Here is a 22155-nt window from a genome sequence, read left to right as displayed (position 1 = left end):
ATTAGAGATAGGCGTTTATTACAATTTTACTGTAACAACGTCAACAAAACAAAACAAAATGCGTAGTTTGCTCTTTAATTTGAATTTGAATTTGAATTTGAATTTGAATTTGAATTTGAATTTGAATTTTTTGCTGAGATAGTTGTTGATGGCTTTGCCAGTAGCCCTGAAACCATTTGTGGCCAAAGATCCCTCCGAAACCCCAAGGAACCTGAGGCATCGGTGTAAAGTTCCAAAGAATGAGAGTCAACCCAACAAGTTAATAAGAAAAAGGCAGCCCCATTCCGGTGAGAAATGAATTGTTGCCAAGTAAGAAGGTCTTTGAAGAACCCTGAACTTAACTGAACGTGGTGTGTGTCTTTTTCTTGGTCGTGGGGTGGGTTGGGAACATTAACACTTGTAAAAAAGTTGTGAAAAAGTTTGTTGGGTGGCCACGGTATGGCGCGTCGCGCTGTAAGTATGTTTAAATTCTACGGTAAATACACAGGAATAAATTAACAAAAACCCCAACCAATCAGGAGAAGTCGCCAAGACATAACAGGCTACTTTGTTCTCTTTTGATCCGTCGTTCCTTCTTTGTTCATTAAGGCCCTGTTAATAACTGGTATCTTGCGTGACATTGCATGAACCGTGCGCAGCTGATTTTTTTAGTGCTGTCTGAGAGGGTTTAATCCTTTTCTGTTTCTTGGTCACAGATTGCACTAGCCTTTGTCGCTAGTTACTAATTTTTACGCGTCATAGATCCAAATTCTTAACTAAAATAAGTGGTGGAATTCGGAGGTCACAGTATGGTAATCACATAAGAAACTTTTCTTTCCCTTTTCTTTCGTCCCCAGTCACCTTCATTTCTTCCTGTGCTGAATGAAGACGACTGGGGAAGAGTTCAGGATCCGCTCAACTTTGTCAGCAGGTAGCCTTGCCTCCATCTTATCTGAATCAAGGACAACGCCCATAAACTCTAAGACTGTGTCTGGACCCTGGGTTTTGTTAAGTGCAACAGGGATACCAAGATTTTTGAATGTGAGAAGCATGCTGGACAAGCTCTCCATGCAGAGCTGGCTATGTGCAAGGGAATTAAGCTGAGGCGGGCTCAATAATTTAAAAAATCATCAAGAATGTGGCAGGCAAATGATATGTGGGACTCATTGAGAAGGATCCACTCAACAGTATCTGATAACATATTAAAGAGAAAGGGTGCACTCCTTAATCCAAAAGGAAGAACTTTATCGTAACAATACTTGCCATCCCAAAACATGCCAAAGAGCTCGTAGTCAGAGGGTTTTAAAGGAATAAGTCGAAAGGCGGACTCAATATCCGTTTTGGCAAGGAAACCGCTTCTGCCATGACGAAATATTCCTTGGATAGCATTGTCAATAGTAATATATTGCAAGCTATGGTCTTCCTTGGAGATTGAGTAATTGATGCTTGTAACCCCAGACTTGGGAAAGGATAGGTGAAATTACATGGTTCTAAACTTATTAGAATGCTTTTTGGGCACCAACCCTATAGGAGACACTTGTAAATTGGGAAAGGGTGGAGTACAAAAGGGGCCACCTACCCTCCCTAAGGCAACTTCCTTAGTCAAATTCTCTGAAACAATATCGGGCTGTGATAAAGCTGTGGGTAAATTGTTTGAAAACATAGCAACGCGGGGACCAGTAAAGCCAATATCTGCCCCTGTTCTAAAGAAACTGCACAGCCTGGCCACAAAAACAGGATCGGGGTGCTCCCTCAATACTTCCTCAAGTTTAGTAACGTTGATTGGGGTAGGAAGGGGCACCAAATTTTGCCTACTTGTGTCTATGAGAGGAACTGGACTTGGAGTTCCCTTGGTCCCTGTCTTTTCCTCTATTGCCCTCATGCTCTCCGTGTTTGGAAAGAGAGGGGCAGTCGCATCCAGGGTGAGCCCCATTGCTCCGGTTGCCGGTGTGTTTGTACTTGCACATGTCCCTGACACATGACCCAAACTTATTGAAGTTATTGCAGGTGCCTTGGTTTGAGCCCCTGGAAATGGCACAACTGCATGAGGGTCCTTTAGTGAAAAGAGGATATTCCTCTCTCAGTACCGCTGGGTATACTGTAAAAATAGTAAGCCATAATTGGCTGTCAACTATGAACCAAGGTAGGGATTTGTTTTTGCTTGCCTTCTGTCTAAACTTATAATCGTAGATCACCCATCCAGCCCCTTGTGTACCCTAGCAGCGTACCTAATGAGGCTTAGATATTGCAGTAATTCTTGTGATCGCAAAGGAAACTTGTCAGTTAGAACGCTTAAATACATGGTAAATGCGGTAGTCCATTGTTCAATGTCCGTTATGAACGTGGATGACTTCGTGTTCTTGGACACCTTAATCACAGAGTTGTCAAGAGACAACACGAGGTTGTCCTGTTCATCATACAACGACAGATTTTTGGGAAGGAGCTTGGAAAGATAAAAAACTCACCGGAATGAATTTCTGTAACGTAGCTCGCCGGGACGTCTTGTAATGGAGCTCCGTAACGGCAAGGCGCTAGTGAAAGCGGCCCATCATTTATTAGTTGAGGACTCTGCCCAGCTCGTTGTTGTTCTTGTGGGCGTAAAATGTCAATACCTCCGGGGTTAGTTGGATTCACAACTTGCAGAGATTGAGAAGGCGACGAAGGCGGGACTTGTGACTGCATAGCTTCGGCAGCTGCAGAAGCGGCTTTTCTAGCAATATCTCTGGAAGCGGATGCAACGGAATCTTGAATGAGCCGATTGATTTTGGAGATTTGCTCCTCTGTAAATGCCCCAGGGCTGGCGGTTTGCTGGACAGTTCTGGTAGACGAGCTTCGGTCTGCGATTTGTTATGTGGAGTGAGCGGTCTGTGTGTTGCCAGCGTCCTTTAATCTTTTTTCCAGAACGGTGCGCCGACACTGTGCGGAAAGGCCGTTGCTTCTGCAGAGTTCCTGTAACTGTGCATTTGTCAAATGGCGAAAAATGGCGGCGCTCACTTGCATATGTGTTTGTGCGTTTCTGTCGCCAAAATGTGTCCTACCAGTCCGTATGGGTGTTATGATGCAAGGATAGCTTTACTTCTAAACCAAGTAGGTTTCGAAACTTGAAAGAAAACGGCGGAAATTTCTGGATTTATCGGACAAAAATTTTGTAGCAGGCTAAGTGAGAAGCTCTGCTTTGAAGAACATGGCAAAGATGAACTGTGGAAAATCACTATGACAACCTATTTGTGTTAAAGCCGGCACGTGATTGGCCAAACGTAAAATCAGATGTTGTTTACACGTAAACAAAGGCTAACCTTTGAGCATGACAGCAAAGTTTGCCTGTATAGAATGTCACACAATGTAAAGTGTTTTGGTTGTCACATTAACTTTAATTTATAAGAGTTATAATTTTTGCTTTTTATCGTAATATCACTACATGTTTGACGGGCACGCCGCCTCGCAAAGTTGAATACGATCAAATGAATACTTGTTGCATCCTATTTATTTCCAAGTCCAAAGGATCACTTTATTGTTTGTGACAACAAAACTGGACGTGTATATATATGATTGAAAGAGGGGCCTAGTTAACGTCCCGTTTAGCTTTCAAAAATAATATTTCTTTTACGAAGCCTATAATGGACTTGAGCCAATTTAATTACAGCATCACCACTTGTGATGAAAACTCACCACTGAAGTTTGGAACGTAAAAGCGCTTTCCGAGCGTCTGGAACGTACGAATGAAGCACGATCGAGGAGTGCGCATGACTCCACGTGGATAGGACGTTTCCTCCGAGCTCTCTGCCATTTTTGTTATTTTCCCGCAATTAATCGCAGATGTTGCAGCTTTTTTTGATATTAATCTATTTATGAGTATACAAACAAGGTCTAGAACGCGAAAATTGGAAATGACGGCCGACTCTGTCAAACTGGACGACATTCTTGCAAAGATGGACGTGCTTATTACAGCGAAGACCGAAATGTTAAACAAGCTTGACAAGCTGGAGAAGGCGCAAAGCACAATTAACAAGGACGTGGAAGACTTGAAAAAAAGCTTTCAGGAAACAGAACTGCAAATCCAGGAGTCTAAGTCTAATTTACTGCTGAAAGCGGATAAGACGGAGGTTGAAGTTCTGAAGGAGAAGATTGACGACCTAGAAAACCGCTCCAAAAGAAACAACGTGGTCATCTGGGGCATTCAAGAAGGCAGTGAGAAAGATTATACCTCGATGGAAGAATTTATTGAGGTTGAACTCTTTCAAAAGCACATGAATTTTGAAAGGAGAATTGAAGTGATGAGGGCGCACAGAACCAGCATTAAACGAAATCCTTCTGAGAACGACACGCCGAAGCCAAGACCGATACACGTGTACCTTCTCAGGTACACCAACAAGGTATTTCTTCTCAAGCAAGCGGCAAGCAAGTTAAAGGATAACAAGTAAAAAGAAGCAGGAATTTTCATATCGGATGATGTCTCGAAAACTGTACGCGACGAACGATCGAAGTTGAGGAAAGACTTTCTTCCAAACATCAAAGCAAAGTCTGGAGTACAGTTCGCATTTATACCTTGGAGTGTTCCCGCCAAAATCTTGTACAAGGAAGAAAGTTCAGGAAACTTAAAGTCATTCTATTTACCGAAAGTGTAGAAGACATTGTCAAGACATTACTCTATTACAAGACCGTGATGACAATTATTTATTCAAAATTTCTTTAACCTTTAGTTAACTTAGCTTAACTTAAACTATCGGCGAAATTGGCTAGAGATCTCGGCGAAAGTGTACCGGATACCTGGCAGGCAGAGCTGCGGTGAGTACGCTTTCGTTTTCATGTTTGTGTGTGTGTTTGTTGTTCTGTTTTTGTTTCGTGTCTGCAAAAGTCCACATATTTTGCCAATTGCGAACTTATCAATTGCTCAGAAATGCTAATTTTTTGAAAACTTCAACAATGACATCTCTCAGGGGAAAAACATTTCCTAGGCAAATGACAAATGGCAAATTCTAAGATCAAACCCGATAGTCTGAAACTGCTATCTCTTAATGTGAGGGGCCTCAGCAACTTTCGAAAACGTAGGGCTATTTTCACCTGGTGTAGAAAACAAAAAGCAGATCTTATCTTTCTTCAAGAAACGCATTCAACAGAAAATGATGAGTGTAAATGGAAAAAAGAATGGGGCTCTGAAATCATTTTCTCCCACGGGAGCTCGAACGCCAGAGGTGTTGCTGTATTAATATAGAGCGGTCTGGACATTGTAATTCAACATGAGTTTCTAAAGTCCAATGGCAGGTCAATAGTACTTAAGGTGAGAATAAAAGACAAAAATTATTTATTAGTAAATCTTTATGGTCCAAATAAAGATGCAGAGGCAGTTTGATTTTATCAAAATCTGTCGGCAACATTGCGAGAAATGGATCCTGACAGTGATGACAATATCATTATAGGCGGAGATTTCAACTGTCCTTTAAATCCAACCTTAGACAAAAAGGGTGGAATACTAATTCCACGCCAACATGTGATCAATTCAATAGAAAAAATTCAAAATGAATTTAGTCTTCATGATATATGGCGTATTAAAAATCCGAACACTCGTAGCTTCACATGGAGCAAAAGCCACCCTTTCATCTTTTGCAGACTTGACTACTGGTTAATTCAGACAAGTTAAATGACTTAGTTACGCATGTTGATATTCAAGCTTCAATAAAAACTGACCACTCGTCCATAATATTAGAACTAGAAGATATTAAAGATAGTCAACGGGGACCAGGTTTCTGGAAACTAAACACTTCCCTGCTGGCCAGGCCTGATTATGTTGAGATGATAAGTAAAGAATTACCCAATTGGCAGAAAGATGCAAGAGATCCGTCAGACAAGCGAGCAAAATGGGACTGGCTTAAATTTAAAATCAAAACTAGCTCAATTATTTATTCAAAGCAGCTGTCAAAAGACCGATAGAGAAGGGAGGAAGAACTTAACGCCAGGCATCAAGACATGCTAAGAAAATTTCAGGAAAACCCTTGCGAAACAACTAGACTAGAAACTGAAAAACTTAAAAGTGAGTTAGAAGCATTATATGACGAAAAAGTAGAGGGAATTATCATTCGCTCCAGAGCAAGGTGGCACGAACATGGTGAGAAAAATACTAAATATTTTTTAAATTTAGAAAAGCGTAATAATATTAAGAAGCATATACGTAAACTGTTTGTCAGTGGGTCCATCTCAACTGATCCTTTCGAAATACTCAACGCTGAAAAATGCTTTTATAGAAAGCTCTATAGTAAACAAAAAGTTAATGTAAACGGTGATGAAGCTAATTTCTTCTTTCAAAATCCAAATTTAAAAAGACTCTCCGAGGAATTAAGCACAAATTGTGAGGGAGAAATAACTCTTCAGGAATGCGAAAATATATTAGGCTCTTTTCACACGGGTAAAACGCCCGGAAACGATGGAATTCCAATAGAATTTTATAAAGCATTCTGGCCTTTATTAGGCAAATTTATGGTTGATTCATTTAATGAGGCTTTTTACAAAAAGGAAATGTCTCACTCACAGAAACAAGCTGTTATAACACTTATTGAAAAGAAAGGAAAAGAAAGAAACTATCTTGAAAACTGGAGACCAATATCATTGACTAATGTAGACGCGAAAATTGCATCTAAAGTAATTGCAGCTAGAGTTATTAAAGTCCTTCCGGAAATAATTCACTGTAATCAGACCGGTTATGTAAAGGGTAGGTTCATTGGCGAAGCAGCAAGATCAATTATAGATATTATGGACTATACAAAGAAGCAAAATATACCAGGTATATTACTTTTTATTGACTTCGAAAAGGCATTTGATAGCATCGATTGGGAGTTCATGTTAAAGTGCTTAGACGTGTTTGGTTTTGGACCTAGTTTTAAAGGATGGGTAGAAACATTTTATAAAAATATATCTAGCTGTGTGATAAATAATGGGATGTGCACATCTTACTTCGATGTACAGAGAGGAGTCAGGCAGGGCGACCCATTATCACCATATCTCTTTATTATTGCAGCTGAAATTTTAGCTACTGCGATTCGAAGTAAAACAGAAATTCAAGGACTTAAAATAGGGCGAGAGGAATTTAAATTCGTACAATATGCTGACGACCTCACTGTGTTTGTGCCAAATCTCGATTGTGTACAACGTACCTTTCATTTGCTAGATCAATTTGAAACTTGTTCGGGTTTAAAGGTCAATTATACCAAAACTGAAGCTATGTGGATTGGCTCCTGTCGAAATAATACAGCGGCACCTTTGGGACTTAAATGGGTAAATACAGTGAAGGCACTTGGAATAGTTTTTACATATAACGAAACTGAACAATTGCAGAAAAACTTTTATGAAAAACTAAAAGATATTAAGTTGCACACGTGGTTATGGCGTTGCAGAGGTCTCTCACTGCTTGGAAAAGTTACAATAATTAAATCCTTTTTGCTTTCGAAGATGATATATGTATTCTCAGTTCTCCCAACTCCACAAGATTTCATCAAGCAGATTAACACTATTATATATAACTTCCTATGGAATGGGCCTGACAAAATAGCACGAGCAGCAACAATTAATGACATTAAATTTGGAGGGCTAAGGCTGATAGATGTAGAAACTTCAATTAAATCTTTAAGATTAGCCTGGCTTGGTAGAATATTTTCTGAGGGCTCTGCACCATGGAAAGCTTATATTAATCAAATGCTTGACAGTTACGGTGGCACTTTTCTATTGAGATGTAATTATGATGTTAACGATTACAACTTTCAATGCCCTTTCTATAGCGAATTTCTCCAATGGTGGGCTGACTTTAGAAATGATTCCTCTACCAGGCCTCTTATATCTGAACGTATAATCTGGAACAATAAGCTAATTAAAATAGATGGTAAGAGTATATATTTTGACAATTACGTAAAAGCTGGAATCATTCTAACCAATCAGATGCAATTTAATAAGGATAACGTGGAATCATATAATAGGGCAAAAAATGAAGGGTTGAGACACACAAATTTTTTAACGTGGTCAGGGACTCGATGTGCAATTCCCACCCACTTAAAAGCCTTAGATGGAAATGAAAGTGAAATAGATTCACTAACATTTCATTTTAATGAAAAGCTGCTTGACCCAGTAACTTGTAAAAGTAAGCAATTCTATGAACTGCTACTCTCAAAAAGGGCAACGGTATCGAGGGGTTTTAATAAACTTAAAGAAGATTTTGGATTAGATGATACAACTGTGTCAAAGGCTTTTCTTAATTTAAAGTCTATTTTATCGGAAACCTTTGTTAGAAGTTTTCAATTTAAACTGTTAAATGATATTACATTCACTAATACGCGGTTAGCAAAAATCGGTTATGTTCCAAATGATACTTGTACATTTTGTAAAAATGAGTCAGAAACAGTATATCATTTATTCTATCACTGCTCTTTGACACATCTCTTTTGGGAACACTTTAAAAATTTCTGGTTTGTATTAACAGGCCAACAGGAGGAACTTACGCTAAAAGACGTGTTCATTGGGAAAATAGAAAAAAGTGATTTGTTGAATTATTTTTTAATTCTAGCAAAATTGCATATCTGGTTGAGTCGGAAACATTCAAAAATCCCAAATATTGATGTATTTAAAGAACTAGTTGATCTAAAATATAGAACTGAGAAGTATATAGCAGTTAAAAATAATATGCAGAGCAAATTTCAGACTAGATGGCATTTATATATAAGTAATAATAGCTAAATCATAAGTTCTTACGAGTAAGATAATGGTAAATAGATAAGATAGTACATAGGTATATTGTAACGGTGTCATTGGTATATATGCACCGCAAATTTGTATATAAGTCTGTAAAATTGTAAAATTTCTGTTTGCAAAACAATGGCAATAAATATGTGGAAAAAAAATTTATTTCGAAGTTGAAATTGATATTGTCGTGTTTCAGACGTCTTGCAGTTCAATTACTGCTTAGAAGACTATACACTACTTATTCCCAACTGTGTTGGTAATCCGTAGTCAAAAGGCAAAACGTACGTGTGCGGAGTATGTTGTTTATATCAAATACCTCTTACAAAAATTAATACACTGATATGTACCAGTAATCACATGATTTCGAGTGCAATTTAGAATAAATAAGCACGAGTAAATTTTTCAAAGGCTAACAAAATTGCACGAGCCCGCAGGGCAAGTGCAATTTGTAGCCTTTGAAAAATTTACAAGTGCTTATTTATTCCAAATTGCACGAGAAAAATCATGTGATTACTTGTTAATAATATACAAGCGACAATTTCGGTCACGCTTTGATAATTTTCGTGACAACTTCAGAGTAGCGCCTGGCTAAAAATTTTGACGTGTGAATTCATGCGTAAATATTCATTCACTCTCTGGAAGTGCTGCATGAAAAGTTTTCAGAACAGTCTTTTGACTCTTTTCGCCGTTGAATTTGAAGAATGGGAATGACAAAGCAAGGAAAAAATTCCTAAGGTTCTGCTGCTGTTCTTGGCTGAGAGGTACTTTTTTGGTACGTTTTATCCGTGCTGTGTTTGTGTTCGCCCGAACAGAAATCAACCTCATGATCAGTTCAACACATGTTGCTCTAGCTGACAAACTAGTCAAACTAGAATACCGAACTGAAATACTGAACTATAAAAATCTACCGAACGGATTTTCTTAGTACAGATGAGCACTCTGCTACAACTCCGCATTGCTACCTGATTTCACTGGACGTTTTACAGGTTAGATTTGCCTCTTACAGTTGTAAAACTATCTTTTGTGCCTTTTGTTGTTGAGCGAGCTTTTAAATAAACAAGCTTCGGCTATTATTAAACAATCATGAAATGAAATACTTGCTCCTTCTGTGTTCAAAACTAGGTAACCGGTTCCTTGGAAGTCTGGTCAGTACTTCTTCGCGTTTCGCTTCAGAGAAGTGAAGCAATGTTTCGGCGAGAATTTTAATTTAACTATCGGCCGTCGGCCGTGAGCTTATTTCGAGTTTAGTTTATGTCTTGTCCTTTTTGCCTTTTTGATAATTCTACGTCTTTTACAGTAAGTAATGTTTGTTGTTCTTCTGTACTTTGCGTCGTTTTCAAGTCTTTTAATTAAAATTGCGCTTTTAAGTTTAAATTTTGTCTCACTTTCGTCCGCCATTTTGTTTGTTCAAGATGTATTTTTCGTGAGGCTGTTGTCAATTACACCGTTTTGCACTGCCAATTACACTTTTTGCACTGCCAATTACACGTTTTGCACTGCCAATTACACTTTTTGCACTGGTTTGGGATAAATTGACGTGTTCTTAGCCAATCAGAATGGAGAAATTGCTGCTTGTATATTATTACATCAATAACAACGTGACTTCTATCGTATTTTATTATATAGAATGCAGTGCTTTAGCGAGTGGTAGCAAATCGAGATAAATGGTATCCACACATGTGTGGATATCAATGGTATCCACACATGTGTGGATATCATTTTTTACCAATCATCTCGCAGTTTGCCACGTTTCATAGCTCAATGAGCCAAAGTTTATCGATATTAAGTCGAAACATCTTCGGATCTTCCTCGGCAATCTTCGGTTAGCTTCGGAAATCTTCGGAAATTTTCGAAAAATGTTCGGAAACATTCGTACGATCTTCAGACAACATTTTAAAAATCTTCGGAAATCTTCGGAAAATCCTCGGAAATCTTCGGAAAATCGCCAAAAACATCGTAATTAGTTGATCTATATAATAAGCAGAATATTACATGGTTGCTTGGAGATATGAAATTTATCTTCTCGTGTTCAAGACCGAGATCTTACGAGTGAGCGCAGCTCACTCGTGAGATATAGGTTTGAACACTCGAAGATAAATTGCATATCTCCGCGCAACCATGTAATATCCTCTATATATCCACTAAATCGTTGATTAAAATAGAAAACAATAAGGGTAGAACGACTTTGAAACTTTATTGAACTTAAGAACGTGCTAAGAACGCTTTCAGGCTCGAGTCATCACAAAGGACTGATCAAGCTTCCGTTCAGCTTCAGCCTGATAGTTTAATGTTATTATATATCTCGAGTCAATAAGGTATATATCAGTGAGATTTCTGGGATTTGAATTAATAGATGTGACTTATATATTTCTTTAAAATCGTCTCAATTGGTTTGCACTCTCTCTCCCTGGGTGCCAGAGGTTTTTTTTTTCTTTTTTAAGTTACTCATTCCTGTCATTCGCCCTGACTCACCAAAGAGATAAAATCGCATTTGTGTCATTTTGTGTTTGTTTCTTATGTGTTGGTTACGTTTACATGACGAATATTTATTAATTTAAATTGACATTTTTTAGGTCCAGTCCTGTTCTTATTGTAGGCATAAAAAAGACAAAAAAATTACTAAGGAGTATAACTTAACGGGTTTAAACGAAGTCATATTGTGAAAAGCCAGTAAACCCAATACTGTATATCAGTTAGGATCCAACTGTGGTATACGGAAATTGTTTACGATTTCTATAAACATTCTTAATCGCTTTAACATCTCGCACGGATATCCTTAGAAAAAAGCTCCTCTCTACTTCTGTTGCGTTTAAAAGAATCTTTATTAAAGGAAATAAGCCGATGTTCACTTTTCGCCAGCAAAGCTAAATATTTTATTACATGGCGCAGCTATTCACCGTTGTTAGTTTAAAAAAATGCAATCGATTCTGTTTAATAAAAGAATAAAACGGAAATACCAACGGAATCTGTAACCGATATTCAACATGTTCTACCAAGTTCTGAGGAATGCAAAAACAAATTAAAAGCAACAAAAATAGTAGAAGGGTCAATATTACCTTAAGAATTCTCGATAGTCTGAAATCCAAAACCAGCAAATTATATAAAGATAAGTCGAGGTAGGGTTTACTGTTTTTCGAGGACTGGATTTGATTGGACTGGACTTGTAAAACGAGGTCTAGTAAAACGAGGACTCTTAAAACGTGGACTTGTAAAACGAGGACAAGTAAAACCAGGACTTGTAACACAGGGACTAGTATAGCGCGGACTGACGGAGCTACCAACAGAAAAATAAATAACATTGTTCTGTTTTATGGTTTTGACAAAACTTAGAGGAGACAGACAGACTCTTTAAACCCAGCTTTAAACCGGATATATTTAGCTATGTTCCAGATTGTTTGTGTCTGGATCGTGTTACTCACACATTCTTTTTTTTGCCGAATAGAACTTTTTTTAGACAAACTTCAGTTGTCGTGGAACAAACAATTTAGCAGACATAGAAATAACTACGTATCGACGTTACATTTTTTTTTTTTGGTAGAGAAGTTTTTTGTGCGCACACTGAAAACTTCCCGATGTATCCGCCTGTTCAGAACGAATAACAACAGAAACTCGCTATCGTATCACGTTGTCAGATGAAAACATTGGCGAACGTGATGGAATTATAATTCAGTTTTGGTTACAGCGATGCGTGTGTCAAGGCAAATGTTACAATCTTCTTCTTGATTGGATGGAAGTATCTTGAAACAGCATGCATATTCACGCCCAGGCATAGCCCGTATGTGACCTCTGATTAAAATAAAACCCATTCACTTTATTACTTGATATATTTCACTAAATCGCGATCATACGAAGTGTAAAAGGCTCTGTGGTTCCGTAACTAAAATGATCCCTGTCCTTCTATTAGGCGTTTCGCTGTTGCAGAACTTGGTCAACTCCCAAGGTCCCGTGACAACACAGAAACAGGGTCACTTAGATTCGAAAGCGACTTCTTGTAACATTAACAACTACAACAACTTCTATGCCGGACCAAACAAGAAGCTCGAGGATATAATCATGGGCATGAAGAGACAACTGGACGAGATTCAAAAGCAACAAAGAAAGGAGACAACAAAACCAAAGGTAAGAGGATTGCATGGGGGCGCCGAAATTAACTGCCAGACGATTTCTCAGCTATCATATGGAAAACAAAAAGTGTCATTTCTAAACTAGCTGAAAGTAATTTTTTTTACTAATTCATAGCTATGAGTTGCCAGTTGTAATTATCAGTTTCAACAAGGTGATCGGTGTCTGTCACTTTTCCGACCCTATTTCTAATCGGAGGATGAGGAAGAAATGAGTTAATCTAAACGATTGTTATTAACATTTGTCGAGTCCAGTCGATTAAAGTTGCCAAACAAATAAGCCAAAATCAGACAATTTGTTGAAATGCGAGGCTAGTACTACGTAAATAGACAAATACTGATATTTGAAGTGGGGCAAATTTGTCAGTTGTTACCTTTGTCTTTGCATCAGTCATTGATATATTTTATGAAGTAAGAGGCTGTTTGGTTGTAAAATGCTACAACAGATGTTCTGTTTCTTTCACTGAGCTTCCGTTGCTGTAAAGATAAATTTATGTACCCAAAGGGTATATGTGTGGGATGCACAAAGGTATATGTGTGGGATACAATGTTTTCAACTTTCGTTGTAAACAACGTGCAAGTACGCCCATCGGCCCAACAGAAATACAACAATGTATTCAACGAATCAACTCTTGACTGGAAACAAATTTATCTTATTCCACACAAAAAGAAACACTAGACACTAAAACGAGAACTTTTTAATATAAACTTCTTAATCGAATTGTTTGTACCAATACATCTTTAATTAAAATGAAATTAGCTGATTCCCCTGTGTGTTCCTTTTGCGATCTTGTGGAGGAATCCCTCTAGTATCTATTTTGCTATTGTAGTTTTAGTAAAGATTTCTGGATGTCTGTTGTTTTTTGGTTTAATAGAGTAGGTTTAAATTTAGATCCTCTAAACGAATCTGATATCCTTTTTGGTCGTACATGTACAAGACCACATTTTCTTCATCTCAATCATATTATTATTATTATTGGAAAGCAAATAATAAATATACAGTAGAAATTACAATTTTAAAATTATAAATCATTGTAATAATTTATAATTTTAAAATTGTAATTTCTACTGTAATTTATTGTCACTGAAAAGCCCCGTAAGGGGAGTGTCAAATTATAGTATTGTGTATTGTAGAGTCGTCTAAAAAAATGTAAATCTTTACTTATTCACTTGAAAAATAAGCTAGATGCTATAGAAAAGTTAGAATGGAATATAGCGGCTAGAAACAACAGACAAAACAAACATAGCAAAAAGTGGCACCCTCTTGTAAGCATTCGTTTTTCTGTAAATACAGATGAAGAACTGCGATCTCGGAAAGGCTTGAAAGTACACTTCTCTTCCCTTTGTTTTGTTTTGTTTCTTTTTTTTTTTTGTATCCACGTAAGAGTAGCGTAAGTGTAAGCATGTAAACTAGTATGTAGTTATTTACAGAACCGAATGTAAGTAAAGTAAATGTGTGAAATTGTAAGTTAGTGCACGTGGTAGTAACTGAAAGTGTATCTAATTGAATTCAATAATAAAAACTTTCGTTGTACAGTGTATAACTGAATAGATTGGATTAACCAGTATACCAATAAAGGTTAAAGATAACAAGTCGAGTTGAAAGAATCATATTTTTAAATGTCATTTATATTTATTTAGCACCTCCACTTCACTGATTTAAGTATACATTTTTTTAACCGGGATAAGCTCAGGCCTGATGGGCCATTAGACTCGAACTCAGACTTTACCTACTACCGTTGAACGTTTTTGTATTCAATTTCATGCACTTAGGTTTCGCTGCTCTTTTCACAAATCTCGGTGCGAGTGGAAGATATGGTCCAATATCACTTGGTAGTCATTACACAGGCCAGGATCATGCCGGGCAAGTTACACTGTCCATCGGTATTCAACAGTGGACTATCCCGTACACTGGTGAGTATCAAATAGAAGCAATAGGAGCAGCAGGAGGATACGGTCAAAGAAGCAACAACGGTCAGCACCGAGCAAGAGGTGCACGAGTGATTGGGACGTTCACTTTATCGAAAGGTGAAATAATTCGCATCCTAGTTGGCCAAGAAGGAGGAATCAACAGTGTTTCAAATTCTGCTGGAGGCGGTGGAGGTACATTTGTAGTGAGAGGAAGCGACACGCCTTTGATAATCGCTGGAGGTGGGGGCGGCATGGAAGCTCTGAATTCGAGGCAAGCGGGATGCGATGCCAGCACGAGCACAACAGGGAATCCTGGGTACAAATCATGGACAGGAGGGAGCAACGGACATGGCGCACAGACTGCTGATAGTAGTAATTCAGGTAAGAACATATTGTTCAAAGCACCTTCATTTCAGTAAATTGGGTATAAAGGATAATCAGTTTAAACTTACATATTTTTTATTATTATCAAGGCATTATCTTAATTTATTTGACGCATAGTTAAAAGGCCTAAATTAAAGGCGAGAGACGATACAGCGTAGATCGTGGTTGTATTGAAAGGAATACAAGTATGGCCGTTCTCATGCTATTCTGTAGTACAATCACACAAAAAAATGTTCGATCACACAAAACTTCAATGGCTGTATGCTTTTCTTCCTGGTTTAGTCCCTTTCAAATAAAAAAACAAAACAAATTTATTCATATTGCACGAAGGATTAATAGGCGATTTCCGATTTACCCTTTGCCTCTGTTTCAAAACGAGTCTACGTACAAAACCATTCATATGAAAATGAGTTTCACCTACAGGTTCATTTGTATGCAAATCAAACTCATTTTCATTTGAATGGTTTCGCGCGTAGACTCGTTTTGAAACAGAGGCAAAGGGTAACTCGGAAATGGCCTAGAGGTTATAAACATCTTATGTACTACTAGACTAAGTTACGCTGGAAGGAGATTGGCTCCTAACAAAACAACACCAATAGTAGACGTACGATGGGTTCACACTCTTCACATATATTAGGCTTTTTGATATCACTTAAGATCTTTGGATCATATATATGGTTTATAAAAATTAATGAAATGGAAATCGTAATAGTAATAAAAACATGTTCATTTTCAGGTGGTGGTGGAGGAGGTTTTCTCTCAAATGGACGAAGTTCAAAACAGTTCGGTGGCTCCATGGGTAATGGCGGAGAAGGCGGCAAGGGATTTCTTCAGGGAGGAGTGGGTGGAAGAGCCTGGTATAACAATATTGTCGGGGGATTTGGCGGTGGCGGTGGCGCTTATGGATTCGGAGGAGGTGCTGGAGGCGGTGGAGGGTACTCTGGTGGAAGCAGTGGAGATAATGAATCAGGCTCCTGTGGAGGAGGGGGAGGATCTTACAATGTAGGAAAAAATCAACAAAATGAGTGTTGCTATAAAACAGCTGGCCATGGTCAGGTGTTCATTACATTATTGCAGTTATATAAATTATGTTAATTGTTCCTTTAATTACCAGATTTACAACAGATTTACATTTTCCAGAGGTTAAGAATCTCTTAACATGCAAATATTTCAGAACTGAGGTAAATTATATCACCCATAATCAAAACTATAACAAAACTCTTGAATCTGCCGATTGTTCATCAGCAGCCCGATTTTAGCCCAAATAGGACAGGTAGTTGTTAGGAAATGAACAGACGGTTTACTCAGTGCTTTTAAAGCACAGATCTGTTGCGTTTGAGGAAATTGATTTTACTTTTTAAGATTAGAATTATTTTAATATCGGTTACAAGGATCAATCAAAAGTTTGAAAAGTGATAATTTTCGTTATGTAGCACTTGCACTGCTGCATTTGTGTGCAGAACAGAGGAAAACCTCATCTCCTCGGCAACCACTATTCGGGTTGCCATTATAGGTGACAACTAACGTTTGCAACTAAATTGCATTGACGCAAATTATCACACGCCTCTTATCCTATTGTGAATAGGATAAGAGGCGTGCATCAGTTTGTTACTTGGCTGTTCCGGTACGAATAGTTGAATTTATTTCAAAAAATATCACATGTTATAGAGTGGCATGTTGTTTTCATTGGATACATTTTTCCCATTAGCGTTAAAAAAATCATTTTGTTACCTTTCTGTTGCATCAATTTTTCAGCCAATCAAAGAACAGTAAATAACTGCACATGCAGTCTATCGGCGTCTGGCTTCCTCCTGATTGACCGTGCACTGTGAGAAAAATGTTCAGACTTATTTTTAGATTGGCAACGGTGTGTCATTGATATATGACAATCAATATCCATTATTATACAATGCCGATGCTACCACCAGATTGGTCTTACAATGGAAGCAAACTGTCAAAGATTGTTCAAATAGCTTTATAAAGTGACAATAATGTTACACTGTAATTCGACATTGTATATTGATTATCTGACAACATTTATTGCACCTAATAAGGTGTAATATGTCTAGGAGCTATACTTACTTAACGTTGATTTAAAAAATGCCTCAGTTTAGTACAGCTTACAACGTATTAAAGTTTGGAGTTTATTAGGACATTCGGTATCCTTAAGCATTTAGTTGGCGCAACTTATTTTTTTTTTTAATAATACAAACTGTTTAATTATTGACACTTAAAGAAAGTAAGTAAGTTGGTTGTTGTTAACGGGATATTATAAGTTTTTAAACTTTACAGTTTATGCTGTGAATCTAGTTTGAAGCTTTCAATAAACGACTATAGTGCATTGTTTGCTTGTTTTTGTTTTGTTTTCTAGTCTATTAAATTTTATTTTTTCTAATATATCATGGGGCCTAATATATTCGCAAAATTATAGGAAGAAAATTGTATTAACAAAGTAAGACAGTTAATTTTCATTAGATTTGTTTACGACAAACTTGTTTTGTCAATGATAAAAGAACCGAAATCAAATGTCTTACCTCCCCGAAAAATGGTACTGTCGCAAATATTTTTTATTATCACAAATCTTTTGATTATAATGAAAGGCAAAGCCTTAAAAGAAGAATATTCATCACCTACGGTGCAGGAACCTTTTCACTCGCAGCAATTTGTTCCCTGCTGGTCTTGTGACTGTAGTCAGCCCTGAGTCAGTCGCGCGGTCAAAGTTTGCGCCTTTTTTAGTCAAGTGTCTGCAGTGTGCAGAACAAGCGTGACCGTGCAATTCATGTTAAGTTTACCTGGATTTGTTCCTCGTTTACCCGACCAGTTTTATTTGTCCTTCTCGCAGATCCGAGGCTTGACAAAGGAAATAATGCGTATTTTTCACGAGTTTAGTTAGTTTTTGTCTTGTATTTTACTTCGATCTTTTTCGAATTTTGTTTTAATGAATGAAAGAAAGAAAGAAAGAAAGAAAGAAAGAAAGAAAGAAACTTTATTTATCCACGGAATCACATTCATCAATTGATGGTCTTCCAGAGATCCGTGCTCTAATATAATTACAAAATTGAATTTAAAAATAAAAATGAGTTCAAATATGTGTAGATATATATATATTAATATTTAACAATTGTTTTAAAACTATTGAGGTCTTTCGATTTTTTAACTTCTACAGGAAGTGCATTCCATGCTACTACTCCGTTATAGGCGAGGCTCCTTTTAAGAAACCTAGTGTTGGGTTTTGGAACACATAGGTTTATACGGCAGCGTCTAGCTTCATAGTGGTGACTCTCACTAACTGGAGTAAAGTTTCGTGCCAACGAGTGTGGTGCTAGATGTAACATCGTTCTAGAAATATCCACATGCGTTTATTAGTGTTATTATCGCAGTTCTTTTAGTTTCACAGATTCAGTTTGTGGTCAGTAACGCTTCCAGCCGCATTATAATGTTTCGTATAATCTATGTAGCATTAAGTCTTCTCTATAGTTTCTCGGCCAGCATAATTAACGGGATCCTTTGAATTTTGCTCGTCCAGTTTTAATTGCCACGCACCTAAATCGGTCCTGGGTAAAAAATAAAAAAGAGGATGCGTGGCAATGTGGTTTAAGGAGCTGGATTTAAATTTTTATAGTATCTGGTTTCATCATCTATCCTACCTCCAGCGAGATTTTGCTCCAGGTAGTTTCGGGTTAGTTTCTAGACGTCACTTTGTCAGCCTCCACACATTTGGGATTCTTTATAAGCTTATGGATTGTTTGACAGTGTCCACTATTAGCACAGCAGTACTTACTGAACACCCTATACGGTGCTATTTAAGGAGGCTCGCTCGATGTAGTTTATTGTAATAGTTTATTGTACGGCGCTCCTGAGCATCACATTAAGAAACTTCAAAGAGTCATGAATGCCAGTGCACGATTAGTTTACCGCGCACCTAAGTATTGTCACATTACTCCTTTACTACGTGAACTCCACTGGTTACCAGTGCGCTTTCGCATAGATTTTAAGATTCTTCTTATTACATTCAAGATACTTCACGGTGTAGCGCCTAGCTATCTTAAGGACCTATTCTCTGTCTTACCGGCCTCACATTATCAACTACGCCGTAACAATAATGGTATATTGTTAGAAAGACCTCGGCTGAAAACGAAAAAGACTTTGGGAGATCGCGCGTTTTTGATAGCTGCCCCATTCTTATGGAACAGTCTTCCTCTGCCAATAAGACAGGAAACATCCATCGAGTCTTTTAAACGTTCTGTCAAAACATATTTATTTAGAAAGGCTTTTAGTTAGATTTGTTATTCATTTGATTTAATATTGTGATTCTTAAATTTTACTTTTTACTACCTTTCACTATTACTCTGGAAATTTTAATATGTAAATATTGTAATTTTAAATTCATTTTTATTGTGTAACTTTTTTAATTTAGTTTAATAATAATTATTGTAATGCGCTTTTGAATATTTTTATAGAAAAAGCGCAATATAAATTTTAAATATTATTATTATTATTATTATTATTAAGGCCTAGGGTGGTTGTTTTGAAAGTGAAAATTATCAAGGTAGCCAATTTCGATTTTTTCCGAAATGCATCATAATGAAAGTTTAATTTTTTACTGGTCACTTAGTCCCAAAGGTTACCATAACAACGATTGTCGTTTTTTTTTGTTTTCAAACAAGCCTAATTTTCTCGAAATCTAGATTGACTCTTGGTATTCATTTTTTGATATGTTAAAGTTTAGTAGATTGACTAACTGTTGACGCAAGTTTAAAAAATTAGAATTCTTAGGGGCCAAGAAGAGCTGGCTCTTGAAAAATTCGATTTTGCTGAAAGAGTTCAAGTTCGGTGAAACACTACGGACACTCCAAGTCTTCTGAGCACGCGTACATGTCTGCAGAGGCGATGACGTTTCACAATGATCAAATGAATCGCAATTTTTGGGTTTTTTAATTCTCATTTAAAAACTTAAGAGATTTGCTTGAATCACAGAACAACATTCCACTAGTACATCACATTGGAAACTTATACAGTATGATAAAAAGTACGTTTTATTGTAACGACCTTATCATTATTTTAGCATAAGCATCAGGAAGGCCAAGGATCATTGTCAAGTCGTGTGATATTTCCGTTAGTATAAAGATCACCGACGATCATGTAAAATCTTAAGTACTTTAGTCTGAATCAAGTCAACAGTGCACACTAGAATCACCTTATGCATCTTATCAGACATTTAATTTTAAATCAGCAAATTTAAGCAATTAAATAGAAATTCTATACTAAGTTCTGGCTTTCTGGTCGAATATAGCAAATTGAAGCACGCAAACCGATGCCGCCTGACACTGTTATTCTTAACGGCTTTGAAATGAATATTAAGAGTGAACCTTCAAGAAAAATGAAGATTTTAATTATTTCACCTTCCCAACTTTTTACAAGAAGCAGCTATCGGTTTGACTTCTGGTACGGGCTCAAAAGTTTCGCCACAAACCTGTCACTATACGTACACGATTCATGTGAGCGAGCCGCCTGATTAAGTCCAACACTCGCTTCAGGCCGTAAACCTTCGTTTAACAGCTTAAAAACAAACGCACCTTGCCAATGCTATAAGTTCCAAAAGCGAATTCCCATTCGCCACAACTCAAGATGCAGCTGAAGATGGCGAGGGAAGAAACCCAATTTCTTCACACACAGTGCTCCCCAGTTCAATGCACGGGATCGAGGTTTAGTGTAAAAGTAACATCGTCCAAAGCTTACCAACCTAATTAAGGGCGATGATGACTTCATCGCCTTAAAAATGTACATAAAAGAAAGCGCCAAAAATCGTGCATGTACTCCATTTTTTTCGTGGTATATGCAGACGTTTTCCTGTAGTAATAAATTGGTGAAACGAAAGAAATCGCCCCAATGTTCTCATATACGAGGCCCGAACAATATTATGCAACCAAGGATTTCCTTTGAAATTCGATCACAATTTTTTTTAATTGAAAATATTCCCATTATTGTTTTCTAGCGATGACGTAGGGATGACGTCATCGCTTTATGAAAAATATTACCTTATTAAAGGAAATGAACGCGAATTTTCCAAATTCGCGTTAATTTAAGTTGCGTTAATTTCCGCGCCCTTAATTTAGTGGAGCGTTAATTTCCGCGTCATTATTTAAGTGGAGCGTTAATTTCCACGACGTTAATTTCCATTATTTTTGACCCAAATTTTTAATACACTCCAAACATTTTTGACAACTAATCGTTTACAATATTTCGGCTTCTTCGTCACTGTTGCTGTCAGAAACATACACATCTGCTTCTTGGATTTCAGCCAAGATGGTTTTTGACAGAGTGATCAACATAATATTTCTCGATGGATTACGAGACTTCATCTGTTCTCTTTTTCAAACACCTCCATGACACCCCTAAAGGACTAACGCATAACCGTAATCAATGATAGAAATGTGGATATTCTATGTTTAAACTTTATCGACGTAGCACACAAACATTTTTTCAGCCCCCTTCCCCCTCGTTCCATGTTGGACTTTTTCTGGGTAAAGATTTTCTGTACCATATGTTGGGAAGCTCAGCACTTAGACTAGGAGGGGAACGAGTGATTGAGAAAAGGAAAAGAAAATGGTTAAAGTATAAACGCTTTCGACGAGGATTGTAGTTTTAGTATTACGGGAACAAGTCTAAAAGAGAAAGGTTGTGAAGATATTGAGTAATAAGGGAGTGTTTATAATTTATGGAAGGGGAGCTATGAGGATTTTGCAATCTAAGGCAATGTTTTATGGGTGCCCCCCCCCCCCCCCACTCAGCTTCAACGGACCACACTTATAACAACATCGACTGTCAACATCTTTTCACTTGACTTTGAAGATGACTTCAGCACAGGTTGTCGCAATGTGAATTACCATAAACAATTCTTTTCATTACTACTCTCATCTGAACGATCACACTATACGAACTAGTAGAGATTTGTATGAATTTTGGTCCCTTTCAGATCAAGTGAATTTTCCATATTAGTGATTTGTCAAACTTTTGGGTTCCTTAAGCTTAATGGGGA

General features: G+C 37.4%; 1 protein-coding gene and 1 pseudogene across 1 annotated transcript; one reads left to right on the top strand and one right to left on the bottom strand.

Annotated features, from left to right (window-relative positions):
• Window positions 1–1334: 1334 nt before the first annotated feature.
• Window positions 1335–3766, bottom strand: LOC144665118 (uncharacterized; annotated as a pseudogene).
• Window positions 3767–14584: 10818 nt separating this feature from the next.
• Window positions 14585–16369, top strand: LOC144664786 (uncharacterized). The gene is made up of 2 exons (XM_078526000.1): window positions 14585–15113; window positions 15853–16369. The coding sequence occupies exons 1-2, from the start codon at window positions 14585–14587 to the stop codon at window positions 16209–16211; spliced, it is 888 nt and encodes a 295-aa protein (XP_078382126.1). The 3' UTR covers window positions 16212–16369.
• Window positions 16370–22155: the final 5786 nt, after the last annotated feature.

The sequence above is a fragment of the Oculina patagonica genome, chromosome 9, assembly GCF_052425735.1.
Source record: "Oculina patagonica isolate OP01 chromosome 9, crgOcupat, whole genome shotgun sequence".
NCBI lineage: Eukaryota > Metazoa > Cnidaria > Anthozoa > Scleractinia > Oculinidae > Oculina > Oculina patagonica.
Note: the sequence above shows the minus strand (reverse complement) of the source record. Positions and strands in the feature narration are given on the sequence as shown.